This window comes from Macrotis lagotis, chromosome 2 (genome assembly GCF_037893015.1).
Source record: "Macrotis lagotis isolate mMagLag1 chromosome 2, bilby.v1.9.chrom.fasta, whole genome shotgun sequence".
Taxonomy (NCBI): Eukaryota; Metazoa; Chordata; class Mammalia; order Peramelemorphia; family Peramelidae; genus Macrotis; species Macrotis lagotis.
The window spans coordinates 78,059,346-78,086,331 of NC_133659.1; the positions used below are offsets into that span (position 1 = coordinate 78,059,346).

Here is a 26,986-nt window from a genome sequence, read left to right on the forward strand (position 1 = left end):
CCAAGGTCTTAGGAGAGGCTCTGACTGCTTTGTTGCCTGTGCTTTGGTATGTGGATGACCGCAGGTGCTCCTCTCTGCCCTGGGGACTGTGAAGAGAGTCCCTCAGTTATGGTGGCATGGAAGCCCAAACTGCAACCTGAATCTGGGTGTGGGCAAACAGTAGAGTCCTGCCCTAGAGAGAGCAGAGAGCCTTTGGGCTGTGGGCTGTGCCCTGTGCTTTAGAGGTATAGACTGGCTTCCCTGATTCCCACTGCAGGGCTTCTCAGTCATGCAAAGCTTTCGATTCTGTCTTTCCTTAACCTCACAAATATTCAGTTATTTTGGAAAAGTCTTGTTCTTATTGCCAAATTTTCAGGATTCAGTAATATTCCTGAGTCCAAAAAAAAACCCCAAAAGAAAACACTCTGGAAATACATAGAGTCCAAACTCACTCTGGTGTGACAGAGTTCTCTCACTACTCCTTCAAGCTATTCTGGTGATCCCTGAGTTGCACTGTGCTGCAGCTGTGGCTTTTTCCAACCTCTTGTCTTAGTGAAACAGACCTTCCTAGTGGAACTTCTAAGTTGTCTTGGACTGATAAATTGTATCTCTCAGTCTTTCTGTGGGTTCTGCCCCTCTGAATGTTGGCTAGAGTCATGATTTTATGACTAGGAGATTTTTTGAGGAACTTTTCTGGGATTTCCTGCCTTCACTCCACTTCTTGACTCCACCCCCAGAAAACATTTTTGTTTTAAACATAATTTAAAGAACTGGGATTTGTTGATCCCCTCCCTTGACACAAATCACAAATCTTCTATGACTTAGTGGATGGTTTTTGAGGCTTTTCTATGTCTGAAAAATTGATCACTGGGTGATTAATCTAATTAGGATAGTCTTGAAAAAAATAGATACATATAATCTAGTACTGGGTCCTTATTTAAAACTAATCTATCACGGTGGCCCCCACCAAAGCTTTTCTTATAACTTATATGAGGATACAAAACTACTTCGTGTAATCACTAGTAAATTATGGGGTTCCCTGAGTCATGTCAGATCCAAGTTGCCACAAGATGTCTGCCTCCTTTATTTTTTAGAGATCTTTAAAAGTAGTGTGAGGCATGTGAGCAAAATGAATTCCCTTCTACTTTGGGCTTCTAGACTCTATTTCCAGAGTGGTTTTTTTTTTTCACTCAGGAATATTACTGAATCGTGAAAATTTGGCAATAAGAACCAGACTTTTCCAAAATAACTTAATATTTTTGAGATTAAGGAAAGACTGAATTGAAAGCTTTGCATGACTGAGAAGCTCTGAATATCATTTAAACTATAAGGACCTTCATTTTACCCTTGTATTAGAGAGTTACTTCAGTTTGGACACAACATTATTAGAAAACTCTGAGATTGAGGTTCATATCATTTATCATTGATTCGTGTTTCTTGTTGCTTAAAATATTTTTAAGGTATAATCTTAGTTTGATCTATCTAGGCATCTTATTTTGCAGTCAGAGGACCCAGAGAGATGGATTTGACTTTTAATTTGAATGTGAATGTCTACTAGATTTTAAAACTAACACATTTAAAGGAGCTCCTTAGTGTTTTATAGCAGTGCTGAGACTACTTTTGAGCATAACTATGCCTTGATAGTTTGACACCTTAATGATTTGGAAACTTCTATCAAAATGTCTTTATAACCTGAATGAGGCATTCTAATATAGTAAATCATAAATTAGTTATTCTCAATCTAACAAATTGAGCAGCAGATTCTATAAAAATGGGTCAGAGGGAATGTTTGAGTAAGGGAATAGCCTGTTTTCACATTTCTTTGATTGTACTTTCTTAAAAAGCCATACTAACTAATATGGTTTTACAGCTTGTAACTGCAATGGAAGATCACAAGAATGTTACTTTGACCCTGAACTATATCGTTCCACGGGCCATGGTGGCCACTGCACCAACTGCCTGGGCAATACTGATGGTGCCAATTGTGAAAGATGTCGGGAGAATTTCTATCGCCTTGGGAATGAGGAATCATGTCTGCCATGCCATTGTAGCCCTGTTGGTAAGTATGAGGTCAGGGCCTTCTGCCATATTAAGATCACCCTTAGCTGTACTCTTACTGTTTAAAACCAGGTTTTAAGAAATCATACACTGTATACACCTCACATGTAAAACTTTGATTACTAGGGCATCCTAGCAAACAAAGATAGGGTGTGTACTTTTCCTTTTAAATAATATGAGATTTCTGTCCTTATGTGAATTGAACTTTGATGTACTTTTCTAGTATATTTTAAAAGTGTGGGTTGATTTGAATAATAGTTTGCAAATAGTTATAAATAGAATCAGAGACTGAACTTTGGAAGATAATTGTTGTGTGAATTTTGTTCTGTTAATAATTTTATTTGGGCTAATCATCTTACAATATTCAAGTGCTTTGGTATGGTGGTGTGTCTCAGAAAATTCTCCACCTTTTTTTTTAAAGCTCTACTTCTTCATGTATTTGACTTTTATTCTAGCATTCTTTGAGGCTTATGTGTCCCAATATGAGTCATGGGCCTTTGTGATCTCCTAACAGCTAATCAGTGACAGTATATGTTGTAGAAGGTCTGATTTATGATTGTTCTCTAAGATTGGTAGGTGAATATTATATCTGGAAGGTGGTGAAGGGGATATTTAGCTTTAAAAATCATAGATTTGAGATTAGTCTGGGTTTTAAAATTGATATTTAATATATCTCTAGTCATCAAATAGTTAAATACAGTCAATTTTTGGAAATAGCTTCTGTTTAGCTAATTCTGTGGGAGTTTATTTCACTACTGTCTTTTATGACATACTCTGTGATGGACAATAGAGCATTATCAAATTAATCGCTTTTCCTACCCAGGCTCTCTCAGTACACAGTGTGATAATTATGGGCGATGTAGCTGTAAGCCAGGTGTGATGGGTGACAAATGTGATCGATGCCAACCTGGATTCCACTCTCTTACTGAGGCAGGATGCAGGTAAGGAATTTGAAAGAAATATTAAGTATATGATAGAAAGGAGATATATTTCTTTATCAGTATCTTTGTTTCTATGTTGACTCTTTTTTCAAGTATGTTGCCCTCATTTCTTGTGAGAGAACCATCTCTTGCAACAGAGAATTTTAAAAGATAAAAAAAGGCAGTTAAGAAAAGCCAGCCATATCACATCACCTAAATCTGACAAGGTTTGCTGTGTCTATACCCATTATTATCACTCACCTGCCTTGTCAAAGAAAGAAGGAAGACTCATTTTCTCATCTCTTCTTTGGGGGCCCAGCTTGATCATTATTATAATTGCTCATAATTCACTTTTTTGGGAGAGCAGGCCAGTCTTATCATTTTCCCCCTGTAGTTAATTGTCTATGTTGTTTTCTTGGTTCTGTTTGATTCACTTTGCATCAGTTCATGTACTTTTCTTCATGTTTTTTATAATTTTCATATTTATTATTTTTATGGCTCAGTAACCTTCTGTGTAATTAAGTAATACGTTTCTAATATAATCAGTTTTTTTGATTTTTTTTTTAACATTTATTTAGTGCTTTACTCCATGACAGGCCCTTTATAATTATTATCTCATTTGGTTCTCACAACAACCCTCAGACAAGGATGCTGTCAATATCCTCATTTTACAGATGAAGAAATTGAGACAAACAAAGGTTAAATAAGACTTTTCCCAGGTTCACACAACCACTAAGTGTCCAAGACCAAATTTGAACTTGGATCTTTCTAACTCTAAAACCATTGTCCTATCCACTGCTCTTGCACCTGCCAGCTCAGTTTTTTCACTTTATACCTCATATACTCCAGTATGTGAGAGTACTCTCTTTGATTGTTGGTTGAGTTCTGACCTCCTGGTAGTAAGTAGCACCAAGTTAAGGTTGGAAGCAGTGTAGTGTGAATAGATCAGTTTTTTAGATATTTAGATATTACATGAAATAGTTGGATATTCCATGACAATCTCCTAAGTTCAATTCAAAATGCATTTCAAAATTAAATCAGCTATAGAATTCTGTGTGTGTGTGTGTGTGTGTGTGTGTGTAGAGATCCATGATCTCTCTATATCTGTCTAAATATGCATTCTGAATAGATAGATGTAAATGCATATCTATCTCTGTTCTTAAATTATCTAGATGGTTTCTGGATTCATTGTATTATCTGTACCCTTATTCATTAACTTTTATAATTAAAAGTTGACTTTGTTTCACAGTGAGAGTTCTTTCTCCAATTATACTTGAGAGCTTTAGATTTCTTAATGATTTTTTTTCCCCTGTCAATAGGCCATGTTCTTGCAACCCTGCAGGAAGTACAGATAAATGTAATGTTGAAACTGGGCGCTGTATTTGTAAAGACAATGTGGAAGGATTCAGCTGTGAGAGGTAGCCAATCCTTATTGCATCTTCCCCTTATTTTTTCTAGTAGATTTTCCAAGTATTCCAAGTAAATTCCAATTTCCCTAGTATTTTTTTCAAGCTGTAAATAACTAAGTCTTTTCCCACTTATTTCTAGGTGCAAACCTGGGTTTTTTCAATTGGAGTTTTCCAATCCTCGAGGCTGTACTCCTTGCTTCTGTTTTGGGCATTCTTCTGTCTGCACAAATGCAGAAGGATACAGTGTTCACTCAATCACTTCTACTTTTCAGATAGGTAATTTGGGTCTTTCCATATCAGAACAGCTAAGATTATACTTAGACTATTAAAAGGAATGACTTTTCTGAGATATGTTGTGTTTTGGTGATAGAAATATCTGTAATGAATGTGTAATTTTTTCCTTGGTTAGATTTTTGTCATGAAGAAAATTATGATTGAAAAAATCTTAAGAGTTTAATGGCATATAGCGTGGCCAGTTACAGTTTTAGCAAAGTGTTACAAATACAAAAACACTTTTGTATTAGTATCAACAGATGTTTACCTAAAAATTTATTTTCATTCTCTGTTTCCAGATGAGGAAGGATGGCGTGCTGAACAGCGAGATGGCTCTGACACTTCACTTCAGTGGTCATCTGAGAGCCAGGAGATATCTGTGATCTCAGATAGCTACTTTCCCATATACTTCATTGCACCAGGTAAATGAAACCAGAAAGTCATTTATTTGGTGCTGTTATATATCTATATTTCTGCTTTATTGCATATCTTTGGTATATTGTTTCTGTTTTTCAGACAAGTTTTTAGGTAATCATCTGTTGAGTTATGGTCAGAATCTTACTTTCTCATTTCGAGTGGAAAGGCGGGATACACGACTCTCTGCAGAAGATCTGGTCCTTGAAGGAGCTGGTCTTAGAGTATCTGTTCCCTTAATTGCTCAGGGTAACTCCTATCCAAGTGAGACCACTGTGAGATACGTTTTTAGGTAAGATGACAGTCTTTACCAGTTGAGGGTATCAAATTCATCTCTTCTATGGGGATAGAGGAGAAGAGAGTAAGGAAAAAAAAGGAACTGATTACCATGACTTGTAGAGCTTTTCTTGAATGGTATATGTGTTCACCTGACATACCTGATGAGAAAGGATGGCTTCTTGTTGTTTGCTTTTTCCAGTGATTGTGTCAGACTAACTCAAAGCTCTGTGACAAAGGGGTTTTGGGGGAGTTTGCTTTGCATTTGCGCATTTGATATATTGCATTGGGGGCAGAATGGACAAAGAATGCATTCCAGAAACTATGACTCTAGAAGCTAACATGAACTTTTCCCCATAGACTTCATGAAGCAACAGATTATCCTTGGAGACCCACTCTTACTTCTTTTGAATTTCAAAAACTACTAAGTAATTTGACTTCTGTCAAGATTCGTGGAACATACAGTGAGAGAAGTAAGTTAAAACAATAATTTGGAAGGCTCAGAGGAGTGGTGATTAGGTTGTAGAATTCAGATAAACTTACACATTAAAATTTTATGTAAGCTGCATTGCTGTAAAGTGACCATAATGTTGTGTGATAACACTGCCAAAATACTTTAAAAGTACTCTTTAAAATTTGTTCTCAAGTAGGCAAATTAATACATTTTTATATTATATAATATAATGTACACTACAATAAAAAGATAAACATTAATTTGGTGCCTACCAGAATTGCCATAGTTTATAAATTCTGTGAGTTTTTAATACTGAAGTTCAGAATTCAAGGCATAAAGTACAAAAATGTCCATTTTCACTTGATCTTTATATATCAGATCTGTGATAATTTGTACAGAAATTCCTTCCACTGATTAAAGATTACTCCCCCCACCCCACAGATGTGTTCAACCGAGTGCTGCCGGTGACCCTTGACACCTAGTCATGTGACAGTGTTACACTTTACTATTATACTCATTGATGACATGAGTTACATTGTTGTCATAAATAAATAATAAATACTGTGTGTGGTCCATGACAAATTTTTGTTGGATGATGTGGCCCAGAAGAGCTAAAACGTTGGACACTCATGCCTTAGAAGTTGATTTCAATTAGTTGCTTTCATCAAAAAAATTCATCACCTATGTCTCACTTTCTGGTTAAGAGCTCATTTAGCTAAAATTTAGCAAAACTATTTCTCAAATTGCTTTTAAGGTCACAATAAAAAAAAACTTTACTTCAAAGACATAAAATAAATCACTTTATAACTACAGTATTTAATTTTTATTGGATTTTTCTTCATAATAAGACTTTTTTTTTATTTGGAGAGATAATAACCTTAGAGGGAATGTGAACGCAGTGTTTAAAAACAAAAAAGATGAAAGTAAGTTAGCTCACAAACGTTTGCTTAGTTAAATCAGTATTTATTATGCACTTATGTGCTAGGCAATATGCTAGTAAAGATGGGATGCAAGCCTTCTCAAGGAATTTTTCATTTATTTGGCAAGAAAAGATATGAAAATATGACAAGTTAGATGTCAGTAAAATATTTAAATAATAGTTTGAGGCCTTGCTTTTGACTGGATTTCACTTCCTTTTTCCCCAGTGACACATATGAATCCCTATCTTCCTTTAAGATGCAACTCAGTTACCGTCTTCTGAATGAAAGGCTTTCAGACTTGTCTCCCATATGTGCCTTCCCTCCCAAACTACCTGTTATTTAATGGCTTTGTGAGAGTTTGTATTCCTTCACTTTATGCATGTACTTGTCTTCTATTAGAGTTTTAACTTCTCACAAGAAGGGATCATTTCTTCCTTTTTACTTGTATCCATTCTGCTGGCCCACAGTAAATGCTTTAGCAAGTACTTGTGGCAGATTGGTTTGTCATAAGGCACTCACATGGTTAAGTGCCAGACTGATTATTCCTAATTCATCCTCAGATATTTTACTAAATTCAACTGTATTGTGTTATTTTGACATCTTCTCTGATTGAGTTTATCCTGACTTATAGTGACACTGTCCCCCACTGCACCCCTCCCTCAGATATTCACAGACCATCCTTTTTAATCCTATATTGTCAGAATTTTGCTAGAAATAAAAGCCTACACTTAGAATTTGAAGAATTTGGTTTTTTCCTTCTGAAAATGAGGACATTCACCCACCATGCATCCTGTGAGATCTAGTCTTTATTCTCCATAATTTTGGAGTGCTCACTGACATTGGCAGTTACTAGCTCACTGGGATAGCTTTGTTTGTACAATGCTCAGATGTTGTGAAGTTCGTTATACCTCATTCATTATATACTGTTCTTTATTATCACTGTAGTCTTACAGAGGAGGTTGTTTCAGTAGCAAGGGATGGAAAATATCAGCAGAGATGAGCAGGGTCTGATGTTCATGACAGACCAACTAGGAAGATTGGAGTTAAAGACCCATTTAATGGAGCATCACAATTAATACCACTTTCTCCAAATTAACAGTGATGTTCCAGATGTTCCACATATTGGTATCATGCTTCAAAATACTGATTCCATTCAATTTTATTTACATAGTATACTTTTTTCACAAGTAGAGTGAGAAATTATGTTTGTTATATAGTAAAGTAAAGGTAACTAAAACCAGAAGAAAAATAATTTCTAATTGCCAGTCTTTTACCAATTATTTTTGTGCATAAGCTATCATAAATAGAGTGGTATTCGGGATATAAATAGTTTTTCATTTCTTCTAGAAAACCATTTGAAAATTTTATCTCAAGTTTGGAAAGCATCAGAGAAGGTTTTTTTGGTGTAGTACATTGACATTATCCATCTAAAGTAATAGTGTTCTTTGTGACCTTTTCTTGGGCTACCATGTGAGTGGTCACTAATGACAGTTTCTAATGGAAGAGTTAAGGTAATGATTAATTTTTCATTCTTGAATTTTCCTTTGCTTTTTTGCTTTCCATAATTTTTAGAAGATATAAACTGACTGAATTATCTGTTCAGAGCAAAAGTTACAAGGTCCATTGTCAAATAAAAACTCACTGTCTCTTAATGTTTATTTTTTTTTTCCTATATCCATACATAGGTGCTGGATATTTGGGTGAGGTCACTTTGGCAAGTGCTCAGCGTGGACCTGGGATCCCTGCAGTTTGGGTGGAGTCCTGCACCTGCCCTGTAGGATATGGAGGGCAGTTTTGTCAGCTGTGTGTTTCAGGATACAAAAGAGAAACACCTAGTCTTGGACCTTATAGTCCTTGTGTGCTTTGTACCTGTAATGGACATAGTGAGACCTGTGATCCTGAGACAGGTAAGGATGTGATTTGGTGCAGCTATAAGGTGTGAATTTTCTGTTCTTTTAAGGGAGGACAAAGGGTGAGAAGTTTTATTTACCATGTGAATTTTATTTCTTTCTTTCATTTCCTGCCTTCAAATAGGTGTTTGTAACTGCAGAGATAACACAGCTGGTCCACATTGTGAAAAGTGTGCTGATGGCTACTATGGAGATTCAACGGCTGGTACTTCCTCTGATTGTCAACCTTGTCCATGCCCAGGAGGCTCAAGTTGTGCTGTTGTGCCCAAGACAAAGGAGGTGGTATGCACCAATTGTCCTACTGGCACTACTGGTAATTCTACATTTCCAAATGCCTTTGCTGAGATCTAATATTTAATGTGATCAAATCCTTGAGCTTTTCAGGGATAAGCAATTATATATTTGGAATAATAGGAACAAATAACTGAAATTATGAAAGGTCACATCATATGTATTAGAATGGACTTGCTTTGTCAGATATCAGCAGGATCAGTTGCCTCCTCACTCTTGTGTCTTAGGGATCCTTGCTTGCTCAAGAGGGAAGAAAGACCACAATGAATAGGGGCAGCATAGACCCTCTAAAGGTAGGAGCAGAAAAATGTGGGGAGTAGAGCTAGGACTTCATGCAGAATGGGGAAAAGGGTCAGTTCTTCATAACAGACTTTCAGAGAATATTCTTAATCAGAAGGAAAAGCATTGGACTCAGTTGTATGTATGTTTCATACCTTAGACTAGGGTGTTTTGTATAGAATATATACAGGCTTAAAAATAAAATTAAATCCTCTCTAGCTTATAGGTATCTAAATTACTTTAACTTTTCCTTGATTAGATTTTCACTGTTTTGTTTAGTAGTCATAATCTGATATTTTAGAAAAATACATGATTTATCAGAAGAGTAAGCCTGAGAATGGCTTATTCTAAGGAGATTCTAGAATATAGGCTTAGTAACTTCTCCATCCCCTCATCCATCCCCCATCCCCCCAAGAGTAAGGGTATTCCCTATTTTTATCTGTTATGTTTTAGAGACTTCAGTTTTATTTCTGTTCTAAAGGCTACAAAGAGAACCATAAACCCAAGCTTGGAGAGGGTAATGAAAGTGAACAGGATTGTGATAGTGGAGAGAACATTGGCCTGGAAGCCAGGACCTACAAGCTGTTTGTCATATTTCTCATTGTGACTTACCTTGGGTGAATTTTATCACCTCCCACCACATTGTTGTCTGTAGAGTCCCACTTCTAGACTCCCTTATCTTTCCCAGGCAAGTATTGGAGGGGTAGGAGACAAGTATTCCATCGAGATCTCCAAGTGCTCCATTTATTTACCAAAACACCAGTGCTTAACTACCTATCCACTCCCACTCCCATGGCAGTTAGTAAAATAAGGTTCTGATAATCTGTAGTATTCCCACACACAACAGTCCCCTACAGTTATCCTCTTCTGGAAAATGAGGGGCATCTAGATCAGAGGTCGATAAACTTTTTCTTTAGAGGTCCAGATAGTATTTTAGACTTTCTGGGCCAATAGGCAAATTAGAGGATATTATTAAATATATATAACAAGAAGGAAAATAAATTTCCTCTAATTTTTTATAGTCACACTATAATGATAATTACATACTTTTAAAATTTCTAATAGAGATCTTCTAATGAGAAGAATGGAACTTTTGGGGGGGAACCATTTTGCTTAATTGGAGTTCAAAGTTAGTGTTCACTGTCATCAAAATCAGTTTTTTCACAAATTTTCATCTAATGCTGATTTGCAATGAAATTTTTCCTATTTCATCTTTGAAAATGTCTTAACACAAATAGATATTGCCAAAAACTGTCAATCCACAAACATGATTTTAATTAAGCCAAAAGATGGATAGTCTTAAACAAAATTATTTTCTGTGGATAAATTTCTTTGTTCGATCAAACCTGATTTAATTAATTCATTATTAAAGAATTTTTCTTGCTTGATCAGTATTAAAAACTTGATAACTTACTTTGGTTGTAGCATCATTTTCAGTGTTTTTATTTTTGTCAAGAAAGTCTCTGATGAGATTCTGTTATAAAATTTCTCAGGTCACTATGTATATTGTATTCTTTTAGCATAACTATAGTGTCATTGCATAATAAACATAAGACTTTGCCACCTATTTGAAAGAAAAATAATCCATACTCCAGTGTGCCTTAAATATTCAACATTGGGAGTCTACCTTTTATTTCTTGTTTTAATATGATGGTTATAGACTGATAATTAAAGCACAAAATGTTACGATACAGCAATGTGAATGGTACTCAAATTGTTGTCAGGTTAGAATTGAGGTATTGCAATTTGTAGGTCACTGAAGAGCAGCATGAAGACATTGTACCACATATGTTGTAATGCACACATTGACTGGTGTGTCAATGAAATTGTTTTTACAGACACTGAAGTTTGACTTGTAGATAATTATTATTTTGATTTTTTTCATTAAAAAATATTAAAAAAACTGTTCTTAGCTTGCATGATCATAAAAACCAGGCAGGAAGCCATATGTAGTCATTTGCTAATGCCTGATTTAAATTAGTATTCTTGAAAGTTTTTTTTTAACATAGACCCCAAACAGTAAAAGAAAATTGTAACCATTCATTTCTCGTGTGTGTGTGTGTAATACACATAAATATATGTGTGTATATATATATATATGTACATATATAAAATAAGTTGGACAGTTTTAAAACATACAGAAATTTAAAACTTTAAAGGATAAAAAGGATAATTTTAAAATAATTTTAATTTTATGGTAATGGTAGGAAAATTATTTTTCTCAGTATTGTTATTAATACTTTTAGTGAGATCAACATGATCAAATTATGTTTCATTAGTTTTGAAAATCTTAACTTAAAAACTTTGTGCTAGATATAACTCTTCAAAATTATAGTTTTTTGTTCACTTTATTTTGTTTACTGGGTTTTAGTGACTGTCATAACTAAAGAAGATATTTTAAAGACACAAAATCCAAAAATAAGCAGTGTATCAGTATGTATCCTTACTCACTTGTGATACGCATTTTTCTGGTCCACCTACCAGTTTGACAGATTTAAATTCCACTAATCAAATTGCATCTTCTTTGTGGATCTTGCAAATTAATGGAGGACATTATATTTTTAAATAATTGGATTCACAAACAAGACTCTGTAGAAGTAAAACAGGCCAGGAAATTCTGATATCAAGTTTAATGCAAAGAAAAAAGAATTTTATAGATGACATCTGTCTTTTTGGTAACAAGAGCTTAATTTTAAAATCTTGCTAATCATGATGGTTTCATTCTATTGTTAACTAATATCTAAAGGCATCATATATATATATATATATATATTTATATTTGTGTGAGGTTCATCATTATTTTGTATTAATATAAATCCTATTTCAAATTTTAATTACTTCAAATTTGTGGGCTGACTTCTTATCAAATCTTACTAAATTGTTATTTTTACTATGTAATACAGTGGCTGTTGAGAGCTTGTATTATCATTTCTCCTGCTTTCTTATTAACTTGTTTTCAATCCATGGTTCCTTCTTAAGTATCATTTTAATCACCTGCCCATTTTATGAGGGTTAATTTAGCCAAAACTAGATAGTATGATTTATAAATATATTTAGCTGGGCTTGCCAGAGCTGTAATATGTTGCAATATGCTCAGAGACTGAACAAGTGAGGATGCTATTGACAACCTCATTACCATATAGGATATGTGACTGACAAAGGAAATAAAAGATTCTGGTTCTTTTCTACATATGAATATTTGATATAAATTCTCATTGAAGCTTAGTTGCTTTCTTTCAATAGTTAAATTTTAAATGGAATTTCTTTTATTTTACCACATCACAGTAAAATATCTTGTGCACTCTACTTTGGAAACCACTTATCTAGATGATCTTCAGGGTCCTTTCAAAAATGCCTTTGTTCTATTTTAATAACTTAGAGTGAAATACTTTCTTCCTGTGAAGAAATGTTCCCTCCTGAAGTAGTCAGACTGCTGTCTGTCTATCTGGTGTTAATTCTTTCCTTATCAGTAACTTAATAAACAGATTTCAGTGAGCCTCCTATGTAACTAATAACTGGATCATAATATTTAATAGCCAATTTGGCAAGTGAAACTTGAGAACTTTAAAATGACAGCTTATCTTTGCCTTTATTTTCAACCTACAGCATTGATTTCTCTGCTTTTCAGGTAAGAGATGTGAACTTTGTGATGATGGCTATTTTGGGGACCCCCTTGGTGAAAATGGCCCCACAAGACTTTGCCGACCTTGTCAATGCAGTGACAATATCGATCCTAATGCAGTTGGAAATTGCAATCGCTTAACTGGAGAATGCTTGAAGTGCATCTATAATACTGCTGGCTTTTATTGCGACCGCTGCAAAGATGGTTTTTTTGGGAATCCCCTGGCCCCCAACCCAGTAGACAAGTGCAAAGGTAATAGTTTTTAACTTAGATCCTGATAACCTCATAAAGAAAAGACATAGCATCATGATTACATTTTGTAATTAGGGATTCATTTCCTGGAGCTAGTTGAAGCAGGCTGGGCCCAGAGTCAAGACACTTCAAGTTTAAATCTGTCCTCAGACGCTTACTAGCTATGTGAACTTGGGCAAGGCACTTAATTGCTGTTGCCTTGGTTTCCTCAACTAGAATGGGGATAACTACACCTACCTCCCGAGGTGGTTGTGAGATTGAATGAGACAATAATTGTAAAGCAATTAGTATGGTACCTCTACCCTGCTGCCATTTTGAAGAATTGCCTTGTGTATGGACTATGTTGGTCATCTGTAAAATGAATTTGTCAAAGGAAGGAGATATGTAAAAAATACAAAGTACAATATTTTATATAATATAATTTACACAAATACAAATGTATAAATTCAAAAAAATAGTCTTTCTTCCCTCAAGGGTAATTTTTAAGAGCAGGCAACATAGAAAGGGTAGTGAGTAGTGGCCAAGGAAAGAAGGTCAGAAATGTTTTCATTTGGAGAGTCAGAGGGACAATAAGTGGAATCTTGGGAGGACTTGATCAATTCACTTTATGGCAGCAGTGGCAATATTGATTTGATTACACTTCTAACTGGACATTGTGATAGGTTTAGAGTTTGAGGGGTAGCAAATAATATGCACAGTGATAAGTCATGTGGGAGGAAAATAGCTGGGGGGAGGAAAGGTCATTTGGAGATGAACAGAGTATGAAGTTTAACATTCAAGTAATAGAGATTATATGTAGCACTTAATCTTCATTATTTTCCCTATCTCTTAGCTTGTAGTTGTAATCCTTATGGTACTGTGAATCAACAGACTACTTGTAATCAAGTAACTGGGCAATGTGAGTGCCTCCCTCACGTCACCGAAAGGGATTGCAGTGCCTGTGATCCTGGATTCTATAATCTACAGAGTGGACGAGGATGTGAGAGGTAATGCTGATCCCCTTACTGGCCCAGGTAGGGAATGCAATGGCTAAGGTACTGAGCTTGGAGTTAAGAGGAACTGAGTTCAGATTCTGCTCATCTGTAAAAGAGGGATAAAGAATATCGTTTACCTCACAAGGTTATCTTGACGATCAAATGAGATGATGAAAGTAAAGCATTTTACAAATGCTAACTGTTATTACTATCCTTTTCTTCTAGCATTTTTTTCTATGTTTTAGAGGTGATAGTTTATAAACGAATGAACAGGGGTAACTAGGTGGTGAAGTAGATAGAACACTGGCTCTGAAGTCAGGAGAACTTGAGTTCAAATCTGGCTTGATCCAGAAGCTGTGTGACCTTGGACAAGTCACTTAACCCCATAGCCCCACAAAAACAAACAAAAAATTTTATGAAAGTTGAATGAACAGAAATTATATTTAATTAGAACCATAGCTTCCATTCTGTACAAGGCTCCATTGATTTACAGTATTATCTTCCTTTTTTCAGAGATCTGTATTTAACATTAAGAAAGAAAAACAAGGGGGTGGCTAGAGTACCGGCCCCAGAGTCAGGAGGAGAGTTCTTATGTGGTTTTGACAGAGGAAAGGTCAAAGTTTGTACTAGGATTAAAAAGAAATTTTGGTTAGGGCTCAATGAAACTTGAGTCACACTTTTTATATATGAGAACTTAATTCTTAGCAGTATTTGTTCTTTCTAGATAGAAAGGGACAGTTCTTGTATAAACTTAGAAAACTATTCAAAGTCTGTTTCTTTTATCTAAAATAAAATTATTTTATATTTCATTTTCAGATGTAACTGTCATGCTTTAGGTTCCACCAATGGTCAGTGTGACATACGCACTGGCCAATGTGAATGTCAGCCAGGCATCACTGGTCAGCGCTGTGAGCAGTGTGAGCCCAACCACTTTGGTTTTGGACCTGAAGGCTGCAAACGTAAGATTGATGGCATAGCACTTAGCATCTTGTCACATTTAGGGTTAGAAGATCTCTTGTCCCTATGGCTTATTGCTGTAATAATACAAGATCCACCAAAGTCATTCTTAAGTGGATATTTACACACACACACACACACACACACACACACACACACACACACACACACACACATCCCTGTTGTCTTGGAGTTTTAAAAAATCGAGTTGTTAATAATTTTATCTGTTTCTTCTATTTCCCCTTCTACATTATTTGTAGATGGTAATTTTTACTTTTTTATCCAGTAAGTTAAACCTTTAATTTATTACCTCTTTTTAGATAGGCTATTCACAGGACCTTTTTGTTGATTTGTTTATAGCAGTTGCTTCTTATCCCTACTACTTTTGGAGATCTCATTAGAAAAATCTTTCTTTTCCTTGATATAAACAGTTCCTTGAATTAAGTCTCAGGAACACTTAGGTTTTCACCTATCTGAATTCCTGCATTTCTTCTACAGAGTGTTGCATATTATTGACCTAAACCAAGGAATACTATTAGTAAACATACCATAACTCCTTCTTCCTTTGGGATTTCTAGCTTTTTAGTGAGGAAATAGAGGATTTGTGAGATTGGAGGTTCAGGATAAAAGATACCAGGGCATTTAATGGAAGGATTTTCATCATCTCAAGATATCATTTAATGTAATTTACAGCCTCATACTACTCGTAAATCTTATTTTTGCTCTAAATGTTTTCTGTGTTGTCTCCTAGGTAGCTGTGTTTTATTTAAAATCTGGTAAATAGGTCTGTCTTTTAGAGAGTAATAATAGTGCAGACTGTTTCCTGATAAATGATGTAATCTTTGGAAAGAGCACTTCTTCCTTGCCTAGTCATATTTTGATTGAGACTTTCTCCTTTTACTCTGTAGCATGTGACTGTCACCCTGAGGGATCACTTTCACTCCAGTGCAAAGATGATGGTCGTTGTGATTGCAAAGAGGGTTTTGTGGGAAATCGCTGTGATCAGTGTGAAGAAAACTATTTCTATAATCGATCTTGGCCTGGCTGCCAGGAGTGTCCTGCATGCTACAGACTAGTGAAAGATAAAGTAAGTCTTTAGCCCTGCCTTCTCAGGACTTTTACTGTGTAACATAAATTCTCTTTTGGCAGACTGCTACCTGCTAAAGGCAACTGGCTATGTCAGTAATATTGTTTACATGTAATTTTGGTCTTTGTTTTTAATTCATTATATACCTGTTAAGGAGGCAGCAAGCACTAGTTAGAGTTCAGGCCTACCTCTGATAGGGTACTTGAGAAGACATTTCACCTGTGTCCTCATTTCTTCCTTCATTTTATTGAGGTTGCTGAACATAGAGTGAAGCTCCAGGAGTTAGAGAATCTTATAGCAAATCTTGGAACTGGAGATGAAACAGTGACGGATCAAGCCTTTGAGGACAGACTGAAGGCAGCAGAGAGGGATGTCATGGACCTACTTCGTGAGGCCCAGGACATCAAAGGTAAGTGTTACTGGTGACTTCTACTGGACTGGCCAATTGATTAATGTAGTTGTTACCTAGAGCTAATATGTTGTATTAAGCATTTCATAAACTCAGTAGTTAGGGTTTTTAAAGATTTTTTTTTAAATAGTTTATTTCCCCCTAATTATATGTAAAAACATTTTTTAACATTTGTTTTTTAAAATCTTGAGTTCCAAACTTTCTCCCTCTTTTCCTCCTCCCTTCATTAAGAAGACAAGCAATTTAATAGAGGTTATACACGTACAGTCATGGAAAACTGTTTCAATATTAAGTCATGTATGATAGAAAACTTTACTGTTAAAAAATGTATGCTTTAATTTGCTTTTGGGTTCCATTAGTTCTTTCTATGAAGTTACATAGCATATTTCATCATAGATCTTTTGGAATTATCTTGGATCATTATAATGCTAAGAACAGTTAAGTCATTCACAGTTGATTTGTTGTTACTTTGTACAATGGGCAGCTAGGTGGTGCAGTGGATAGAGCACTCACCTTGGAGTCAGGAGGACAGGAATTTGAATCCAGCCTCAGACACTTGATTCTTCTTCTTCTTTTTTTGTTTTGTTTTGTTTTGTTTTGCAAGGCAAACGGGGTTAAGTGGCTTGCCCAAGGCCACACAGCTAGGTAATTATTAAGTGTCTGAGACCCGGATTGGAACCCAGGTACTCCTGACTCAGACACTTGATTCTTACTGGCTGGGTGGTGTTGGGCAAATTACTTAACCTCGATTGCCTCTGCTTCTAGATTCATATCTGGCCACTGGACCCAGATGACTCTGGAGGAGAAAGTGAGGCTGCTGATTTAACACAACTCCCCTTTACTCAAATCCAGTTCACATACTTGTCATAGCATCAACTCCCTGATGATGTGGTTTTCTTTGAAAATGAAGGATAAACATTATTATTATTGTTGTTGTTGTTGTTGTTATTATCATTATTATTATTATTATTATTATTATTATTATTATTATTATTATTATTGCTATGTAGGATGTTCTCCTGCTTGTGCTCATTTCACTTTGCATCAGTTCATGTGATTGTTTTCAGGTTTTTCTAAGAATTTCCTGTTTGTTATTTCTTACAGCACAAAAATACTACATTACAATTATATACCACAACTTGTTCAGTTTTTCCCCAATTAATGGACATTCCCTCAATTTCCAATTCTTTGTCACCACAAAAAAAAAATCTTTTATAAACATTTTTTACCTACAAGTCCTTTTGCATTTTGTTTTTAGTTCTATCCTTGCACCAAGGAAATATATATAAAATTAATGAATTGGTCCTTGTTTTTTCAGTTGCTTTTATTTTATAAGTTGGAGGCACTAATCTATTTTGGCATGATCTAGCAAGTCTCTGGACAGATCAATCTGAAGAGTTAAAGACTCTAAAATTAAAATCAAATTAAACAGTAAAAAATATAAAACAGTATGGTAAAATAGTTTCATTGGCTTTTTAAAGGAATTAATTTTTTAGATTTAAATTTTGAGAATGGGTTTCTGTTTTTTCAGGTTAGTAATGCTTTAGCCACTCATTGGTTCAGTCCTACTTCTAAACAGCACAGAAGCTTTGATTTGTATATTTCTAATTTGGATTGGTTGATATTGCCTTAGGCTGTCTACAGGTTTTCTTCTCCCTGTGCTTCTCATATTGGTACTGGACTTACTGTGATCATTCCATTACCTTACCTATTACAGCTCAGAACTCTTGATCTCTAGTAGTCCTGACTGTTCCTTCCCAATAAATAAGAAATTACAGAGGTGTACCACCATGCTTAATGGAAGCAACTATTTTTAAATTTAATTTTTAATGTTATTTTTTTAAGCTTTGATTTGGAAACTCCTCATCTGACATATTTAATTTTTTTTATATTTTTTGGTTTATTTTATATCATTACAATAATCTTGTTATAACAGTAAACATACCCTCCCTTCGCCCCCTTCTCCCCCACAAGAAGATGTGAAACCTCAAGAAAAGTGAGAGAGAAGAAAAATGTACTTTAGTCTGTGTTCAGATTCCAACGGCTCTGTCACTGGCCTTATTTATCATAAGTCCATCAAAGAAGTTGCTTCATTATTTTTCCCACAGTTGCTGCATTTCCCTCCATTGTGTTCCTTCCCACTCTCATTTATTCCATTCTCTCTCTCTCCCTCCTTTCACCCTGTCCCTATTTAGAAGTGTGTTGTATCTGAGTACCCTCTCCCATGATCTTCCCTCTCTTCTATCACTTATCCCCCCCCATATCTGCCCTTCTCCCAGCCCCTTCTTCTCATTTTTCTCTAGGATAAGATAGATTTTTATACCCTATTAAGTATGTATGTTATTTCTTCTCTGAGCCATTTCTGATGAGAGTGAAGGCTCACTCATTCCCCCTCACTTTCCCCTGTTCCACTCCATTGAAAAAGCTTTTTCTTGACTCTTATGTGAAATATCTTAGCCCCTTCTTCCTCTCTTCCTCTTCCTCCCAATACTTTCCTTTGTCACGCATTGATTCGATCTTTTTACTATGTTATACCATTATATTCAGCTCCCTCCTGTGCCTTGTCTATATATATGTTCCTTCTAATTGCTCTTACAAATGAGAAAGTTCATATGCGTTATCAGTATCTTCTTCCCATGTAGGAATACAAACAGTTCAACATCATTAAGTTCCTCATAATTAGTCCTTCTCGTCCACCCCTTATATGTTCCCCCAAGTCCTGTACTTGGAGATCAAACTTTCTGTTCAGCTCTGGTTGTTTCAGTAGGAAAGTCTGAAAGTTCCCTGTTTCATTAAAAGTCCATCTTTTCTCCTGACAAAGGATGTTCAGTTTTGCTGGGTAGTTGATTCTCAGTTGTAAACCAAGATCTTTTGCCTTCCGGATCATCTTATTCCAAGCCCTACAAGCCCTTAATGTAGATGCTACCATATCCTGTGTAATCCTAACTTTAGAGCCACAGTAGTTGAATTGTTTGTTTCTGGCAGCTTTTAGTATTTTCTCTTTGACTTGGGAGTTTTGGAATTTGGTTACAGTATTCCTGGAAGTTTTTCTTTTGGAGTTTCTTTCAGGAGGTGATCAGTAAATTCCTCAATTTCTATTTTACCCTCTGCTTCTAGGATCTCAGGGCAATTTTGCTGTATTATTTTTTGAAAAAATGAAGTCTAGACCCTTTTCCTGGTTGTGACTTTTGGGTAGCCCAATAATTTTTAAATTGTCTCTCCTGGATCTGTTTTTGAGGTCAGTTGTTTTTTTCCAATGAGATATTTCACATTTCTTCTAATTTTTCTTTATTTTTGGAGTACTTTTATTTCTTCCTGATTTCTTGCAAAGTCATCAGCTTCCTTTAGTTTCATTCTGCATTTGAAAGAGTTATTTTCTTCAGGAAGCTTTTTATCCCCTTTTCTAGCTGGCCAATTCTGCTTTTTTTAGGCATTCTTCTCCACATTTGCCTTTTGTGTTGCTTTTTCCATTTGACCTAAACTGGTTTTTAACATATCATTTTCTTCAGTATTTTTTTGTATTTCTTTCATCACGCTGCTGATTTGGTTTTCATGATTTATTTGCATCACTTTCATTTCTCCTCCTAATTTTTCCTGTATTCCTTTAATTTCTTTTCAAAGTCTTTTTTGAGCTTATCCATAGTCTGAGTCTATTTTCTATTTCTCTTGGAGGTTTTGAATATAGGAGCTTCGATTTTGTCATCTAATGGATCTTCCATGGGACCAAAGTAATTTTCTATGGTCAGATTCTTCTTTTTCTCTTGTTTGCTCCTTTCCTCATCCTATGACTGATTTACTGCACTTCCAAGACTTTGGGGGGGGCTTTTGGGACACCCCACAGGGACCTGAATTCCTCCAAGGTCTTAGGAGAGGCTCTGACTGCTTTCTTGCCTGTGCTTTGGTATGTGGATGACCACAGGTGCTCCTCTCTGCCCTGGGGCTGTGAAGAGAGTCCCTCAGTTATGGTGGCATGGAAGCCCAAACTGCAACCTGAATCTGGGTGTGGGCAAACAGTAGAGTCCTGCCCTAGAGAGAGCAGAGAGCCTTTGGGCTGTGGGCTGTGCCCTGTGCTTTAGAGGTGTAGACTGGCTTCCCTGATTCCCACTACAGGGCTTCTCTGAGGCCAGCACTTGCTCCACACTCACTCTTGTGAGGCAGAGTTCTCTCGCCACCCCTTCAAACAATTCTGGTGATCCCTAGGCCAGGAGGTCTGGAAACCACCCCCTCTGTCACAGATCTAGGCACTCAGCCTGGCTGTGCTATGGCTGTGGCTTTTTCCAAACCCCGGTCCTGGTGAAACAGACCTTTCCTGTGGAACTTTTAAGTTGTATTGGACCGGGAAATTGTATCACTCAGTTTCTCTGTGGGTTCTGCCCCTCTAAATGTTGGCTACTGTCATAATTTGCCAGCTTTTGGAGTTTTGGGGGGAATGAGTTTCTGGGAACTCCTGCCTTCACACAGCTGTATCTTGACTCTTGCCTCCTCATTTTCACCTAAAGTATAGCTTTTTGTAAATAGTCTATTATAATTCTGCATGTGACAAAAAATGCTCCAAATCATTATTTATAAGAGAAATGCAAATTAAAACATCTATGAGGTTCCACTTTACAGCTATAAGATTGGCTAAAGTGACTAAAAGGGAAAGTGGTGAATTGGAGAGGTTGTGGGAAGATTGGGGCATTAATGCACTGTTGGGTGAACTGATCCAACCATTCTGGAGAACAGTATGGAACTATGCCCAAAGAGCAGTAAAACTGATCATATTCTTTGACACAACAATACCAATACTAGTCCTATATCCAGAAGAAATCATAGAAAAAGGAAAAAATTCCTCATGTTTAAAAAATATTTTTAGCAGTTCTTTTTGGAATGCCAAAGAATTGGAAATTGAGGGGATCCCCATCAGTTCAGGAATGGCTGCACATGTTATGATATATGAATGTTTTGGAACCATGAATGATCTGACTTTAGAGAAGCATGGGAAGAATCACACAAACTGATGCTGAGCGAAGGGAGCAGAACCAAGAGATCATTGTACACATTAACGATAACATTGTGAGTTGATCAACTACAATGGATGCAGCTCCTCTCAGCAGTTCAGAGGCTAGGGCAACCCTAGAGACCTGTTTTGAACAATGTCATCCATATCAGGAGGAAAAAAATAAAAGGAAAAACCCCATAGAATCTGAATGGATGCTATGCTGGCTTTAAAAAAAAAAAACAACTTCTCATAGTTTTCCTTATTGTCCTGTGGTTTTCTTTCTTTTCCCTTAGTCCTAATTTTCATATGCAAAATAACTAATCTGTTAAACACAAATGAACATGTGCAACTTTTACCAGACTGTTGAATCAAAAAAAATTCTGCATGTAAACTATTATATATTATGTACTTATATATTCATGAGTATAGCCCAAGCAATTGGCATTTCTTAAGAATAAATGAGCAAATTTCCTGTCAGAATAGCAATAACTAAGTAATATCTAATTCTAACATGAATATCCATCATTTTTATGCACTTAATAAACAAATTTGAATTGGTAAAATTGATATAAATTTGTATTATTAAGCAAGCCTTTATTAATCAACTTTGTGCTTTTAATCTCTAATATGAAGAACTTCATAGTGAAGTTATCAGGTATTTAGTGTATGGTTATCTATTAGTCAAGTTGTGGTGTTGCAACAGCTCTATTAGATAATGCAGATATACAGACCAGAGTGAAGAAGGGAGGTGGTAAGAATTTTAAGGATTTGTGAGCATCTAAATGTAAATAAGTATGTCATTTGGTCAGCTTGGTGTTGCCGTGGATGGAGTGTCAGCCCTGGACTCCGGAGAACCTGACTTCAAATCCCATCTCAGATAATAATTGCCTAGTTATGTGGCTTTGGACAGGTCACTTTAACCACATTGCCTTGCAAAACAGACAAAAAGCACTTCATTTAAGATGTCATGACATCATCATTGTCATTATTAATAAGAAATAATATTTCCATCATGGAAGTCATGTTCAGGCTTTTTTCTTAGAGGGATTGTCTTTTCCCCCAAAGGCAAAGCATTTAGAATCTCTTTGTAGGTTAGTAGGTGACGTTGTACAATAAGAAGGCAGGATATCTAAGTAGACAATAGTTTACGTTCATGTCCTATAAATATATGACTTATAAACCTGTTGAACCCAGTGTAGGGTTCAGCTGTTCTGTGCTTTAGTTGAACTCAGTGGTTGAATTTGTTGTGGATTTAGGAATAGATAAAACATTTCTGTCAAGAGAAGTTTATTATTGGTTTTGGCCAGTTTGTTTGCTTTTTGTTGTACAAGTGCCCAGAACTGTTTTATAAGATTCATTTTTAGAAACTTAAAAAAATTAATAGGTCAGTGGCCTAGTTTAACTTTAGCTTTTCATTTTGTTGAATGTCTTGTTTTTAGTTTTAAGACTTTAAGGTAGAAGAATTTTAACAATTGCTGTTTGTTCCACTTAAAGTTCTGTGTTTCTTGGATTTATGAAAAATAATTTACTTAGAAGCATCTTGCCCTGATGATCTACCCTTTTATGGTATGACTCTAGACCTTGTCAGCATAATTTCTTAGCTTGATTCAAATATCACTTTTTATAGGCACTTGGAAGGGGAAGTATGTTTTCATCATTTCTTTCATAATCTATAATTCTCCAGACTTTCTACAGTATAGAGATCTCAATTCTATCTATTTTGCTCTTGTCCAAGTAAGTCATGTTGTTGAGTGAGGAGAAACTGGGAAGTTTTTAAGAGGGGTAGCAATAAAAAGCAGCATTATTCCATCTTCTTCACATCAAGCTCCCTGGATAGTGGACATCCTAAATTGGTTCTAACAGATCAGAGTGGCTGATAAGGAAGCTTTCCAGTATTCAGATAGGTGGAACCCTGCCTAAGTGTTTTATACTTAGGCTCAATTGAAAACTACAGAATTTTTTAAATTATTTTATTATTTTTAAAGATTGAAAATAATTCTGGATATTTTATTTTTTCATTTATCCCAAAGTTATGTAAAGGTACTAAATTGAGTGATTAAACCTTAGAAATAAAATCCCAGACCTATTTTCTCTGTAGAACTGCCTCAGCATGATAGGGTAATTCATTTTTAAAGATTTTAAGAGAAAGTGATTCTCCATTTTCTTGGTAATCCCTACTAATATATGGGGTTTAACCAAGAAATTTTTTTCTTGGACCTAATCAGATTATCTCAAAGTCTTAATCCCTTTTTGCTGATTTCAGGGTTTGGTAAGAAATTTGTACACTCAAAACTGTTGTGGCTTCCTTAGCATTTTCTTACTCAAGACCAAATTTTGAATACTTTAAATACTCAGAGGTCTTTATTTCCCAAGCTTCTGTTCATTTTTGCTCTTGCCTGTGACCCAGCATTTTTTTAATATATTTCTAAAGTGAGCATAGTGCTATTATAAGTAATCAGTCAGCTCTGAATATAACAAGCATTTGCTTAACATGATCCTTATCTCTTGGAATGCTCTAATTTGGTGTGAAATTTTTAATATTGGCATTTTGACAAACTCTTATTGAGTTTATGAAGCTTTATGACACCAGAAATATGTACCAAGTTTATTCATTTCAACTCCTTGAATTGATTAAATGGTTGTTTTGTGCAAGATGTTAAAGATTCTAAGACAATAATGAAGCCTTTCTTACTTCCAGAGAACTTACTGAGGGAAATATAACATTAGACACTCTCATTTGAAGAGATGGAGAGGAATGGGATGAAGGTGGGGATAAGAGAGAAATGAGAAAGAGATAGGGAGGGTAGAGAATTAAGAAAGACAGATGAAAGGGCAGTTCATTTCAGGCATGAAATTACTCTGCAAGGAACAGATAATTCAAGAGGGGATACTGAGTTCAAGGGGAAAAAAACCTAGGAAGCCACTTTAACTGAAGCATAGATTATGGAAAAGGGAGTAATATGAACTATTTAAAAAGATAGGTGTTAGACAAATTGTAGAGGGCTTTAAAAGCCAAATCTAAGAATTTGTATATTCTGCAAGTAATAGGAAGTCCCCTAAGGTTTTTGTAAAGGGATATGACATGGTCAGACCTATATTTTGGAAAGATTAATTTGGTATCTATGTGAAGAATGGATTGGAGGCAAGAGAGATTGAAGTAGGAAGACCAGTTAGGCAGCTCTTGTAATATTTCTAGCGAGAGGTTATGAGGCCTGACCCAGGGTATTTGAGAGCTGTTTGAAGAGGTTGAATTGACAAGGCTTGGAAATGGATGAGCTATATGAGATGAGGGGGAAAGATTCATGGGAAAGAAGCATTATCCTTTTTCTGTAAAGCATGAAGAAGGCAAAATTGGAAGCAATTGGTTCAGGTTGCAAAGGGGGAAAAATTAAGAATGAAATAAAGAAATACTTCCTAATAATTAGAGCTCTGTTCCTTAAGTAGAATGAGCGACCTTAGGAGATAGATGACCACCAAATCTTTTTTCATGAAGACTTAATTTGAAATGATGAATGCTAGATATCTGGAAGACAACTAGAAATGAGGGAAATTTAGGAGACTAAACTAGAGAAGAAGAGAATGGAAGCTGATAATAGTGCAGATTTGAGAAGTGAAGTACTTGGTGATAAGTGACCTCATTTTCTCAGTCAAGTAAAAGATGAAAGGGGAGTGGTATAGGATGAAGAAAAAACAGAAAAAAACATGCATTGTTGATAATCAGTCATGGAATAATAAAAAAATATTGCCTTGTAATAGTGAGAACTAAGTTAAGATTAGATAGCATAAATTTGTGGTTGATCCACTTAGCAAAAGTTGCATAAAATATTCCAGTGGAATTTAAGTAACATTTAAGTGAAGTAGAGAGATTGGATGGTGGGGCACCTGGCTCTTGCAATACAACAAGGAATGAGTGAGGATAAGGGGATAAGAGATTAAATGGTAGAATATAGGGTTCAGTTGAAGTTTTCATCTGTAAGGGATAAAAATGAATTTTTTTTTAAGATCTGCACATTATTTAAAAAGAAAAAGGATATTGGAGATTGAAAGAGTGAGAAAATAAATCTTAGTATTTGATTTTAAAATGTCATATGGTTTGTGAAATTGAAATTACATTATCTTGAAAAATATGCCCTGGGGATTAGTGATACTTTTAGTTAATATGTTTGTATGTATGATAGCAGTGATAACTTAACATGGGCTTGAAGATCAAAACCATAAGAGTAACATGATTTATATTCACTCTAAAATACCAAGTAAGTTGTATCTGTCTCATGGAATAAGCCATCAGCCCTACGTTTTAATTAGAAGATTGATCTCTGCCATCTTCTTCTCCCCCTGCTTCCTCCCTTCCCCCCCCATACACATTTGTAGATATAGACCAGAACCTGATGGATCGCCTCCAGAGGGTGAACAATACCCTCTCCAGCCAGATCAGTCGCTTACAGAATATCCGGAACACTGTGGAAGAGACAGGAAATTTAGCTGAGCAAGCCCGCACTCGAGTCGAGAGCACTGAAAGGCTCATTGAAATTGCTTCCAGAGAACTGGAGAAAGCAAAAGTGGCCATTGCCAATGTGGTGAGTTGGAGTGCAGTGTGCGGGGCATATCCACAAGAGTGACGCACGGTGTATTTTGTTATGGGGAGGGAGGTCATCACTGTTTTTACTCTTTTATCTATAGATCTCTATAATAAATGACTTTAGACTTTTAGAGCTTGAGTGATCCTTGGAGAGAATGTAGCCTACTTAATTCCCTTGTTTTACCGATGCAGAAACAGAGACCCAGGCAGTAAAGAAACTTGCCTGAGAGCACTTAGTGAGTTGTTTCAGAATCAGACCAAGGATTTTTCACTCCCAGTTTGTTGCTCTTTTCTTTATTCTACTATACACCTTTCCCTTGATATCATCCTAATGAAAATAGAACTTTGGTAGCATTGCCCAAAGAATTGTCAGGAAATAAACCTGTATTTATTTTGCCGGCTTCTGTTTCTATGCTAGCGGGAAATCTAGCGTTCCTTTGTCCTTTTGTAAAAATAGGAATGATTCTTGGGTACAAAAAATATCCACTCTTCAAATATGGAATAGGAGAGACCTGGCTAGGCAGCAGTTTATTTGAAGACGACCCAGGTCTTTTCACTGATTGAAAATTCAGTATGAGTCAACAGATGACATGAAGTTGCTATCCCTCCAGAGTTTCTAATTGGAGTAGGATGGAAAGTGCTTACCCTTTGCGGAGCACAAAGCTTAACCACTGTAAATACAAGTCTTCTAATTAAAACGGTCTTCACTAATTAGGGGAAACATCCTCTGGATTTGAATTCTAGTACTGAGCAGTTGAATAGGTCTGCTGTCCACTGGCTTTTGTGGCAGTCCTGATATTGAGTCCCAGGGATCCTTTGAGTATGCCAGTGGAGCCTGGATAGATGGGGTTTGGTCTGGGGTCCATGAAGGGAGAGAAGGGAATAGAAGGATAGTGCTGTAACCAAGAAAGATGTTAATCTTAAGGTTTTCTGTCAGATCAC

The 26,986-nt window shown here is 35.9% G+C and overlaps 1 protein-coding gene across 1 annotated transcript in view; it reads left to right on the top strand.

Moving 5' to 3' along the window:
- Positions 1–26,986, top strand: part of LAMC1 (laminin subunit gamma 1) — a 128,327-nt gene that overhangs the window by 83,848 nt on the left and 17,493 nt on the right. Inside the window, exons 5-19 of the mRNA XM_074222201.1 lie at positions 1,850–2,038; positions 2,861–2,978; positions 4,277–4,375; positions 4,506–4,642; positions 4,939–5,061; positions 5,156–5,345; positions 5,690–5,802; positions 8,389–8,610; positions 8,738–8,926; positions 12,812–13,057; positions 13,890–14,043; positions 14,848–14,990; positions 15,897–16,075; positions 16,328–16,484; positions 25,837–26,042. Of these exons, the coding sequence (XP_074078302.1) occupies positions 1,850–2,038; positions 2,861–2,978; positions 4,277–4,375; positions 4,506–4,642; positions 4,939–5,061; positions 5,156–5,345; positions 5,690–5,802; positions 8,389–8,610; positions 8,738–8,926; positions 12,812–13,057; positions 13,890–14,043; positions 14,848–14,990; positions 15,897–16,075; positions 16,328–16,484; positions 25,837–26,042 (2,465 nt within the window). The remainder of the gene's footprint in view (positions 1–1,849; positions 2,039–2,860; positions 2,979–4,276; positions 4,376–4,505; positions 4,643–4,938; positions 5,062–5,155; positions 5,346–5,689; positions 5,803–8,388; positions 8,611–8,737; positions 8,927–12,811; positions 13,058–13,889; positions 14,044–14,847; positions 14,991–15,896; positions 16,076–16,327; positions 16,485–25,836; positions 26,043–26,986) is intronic.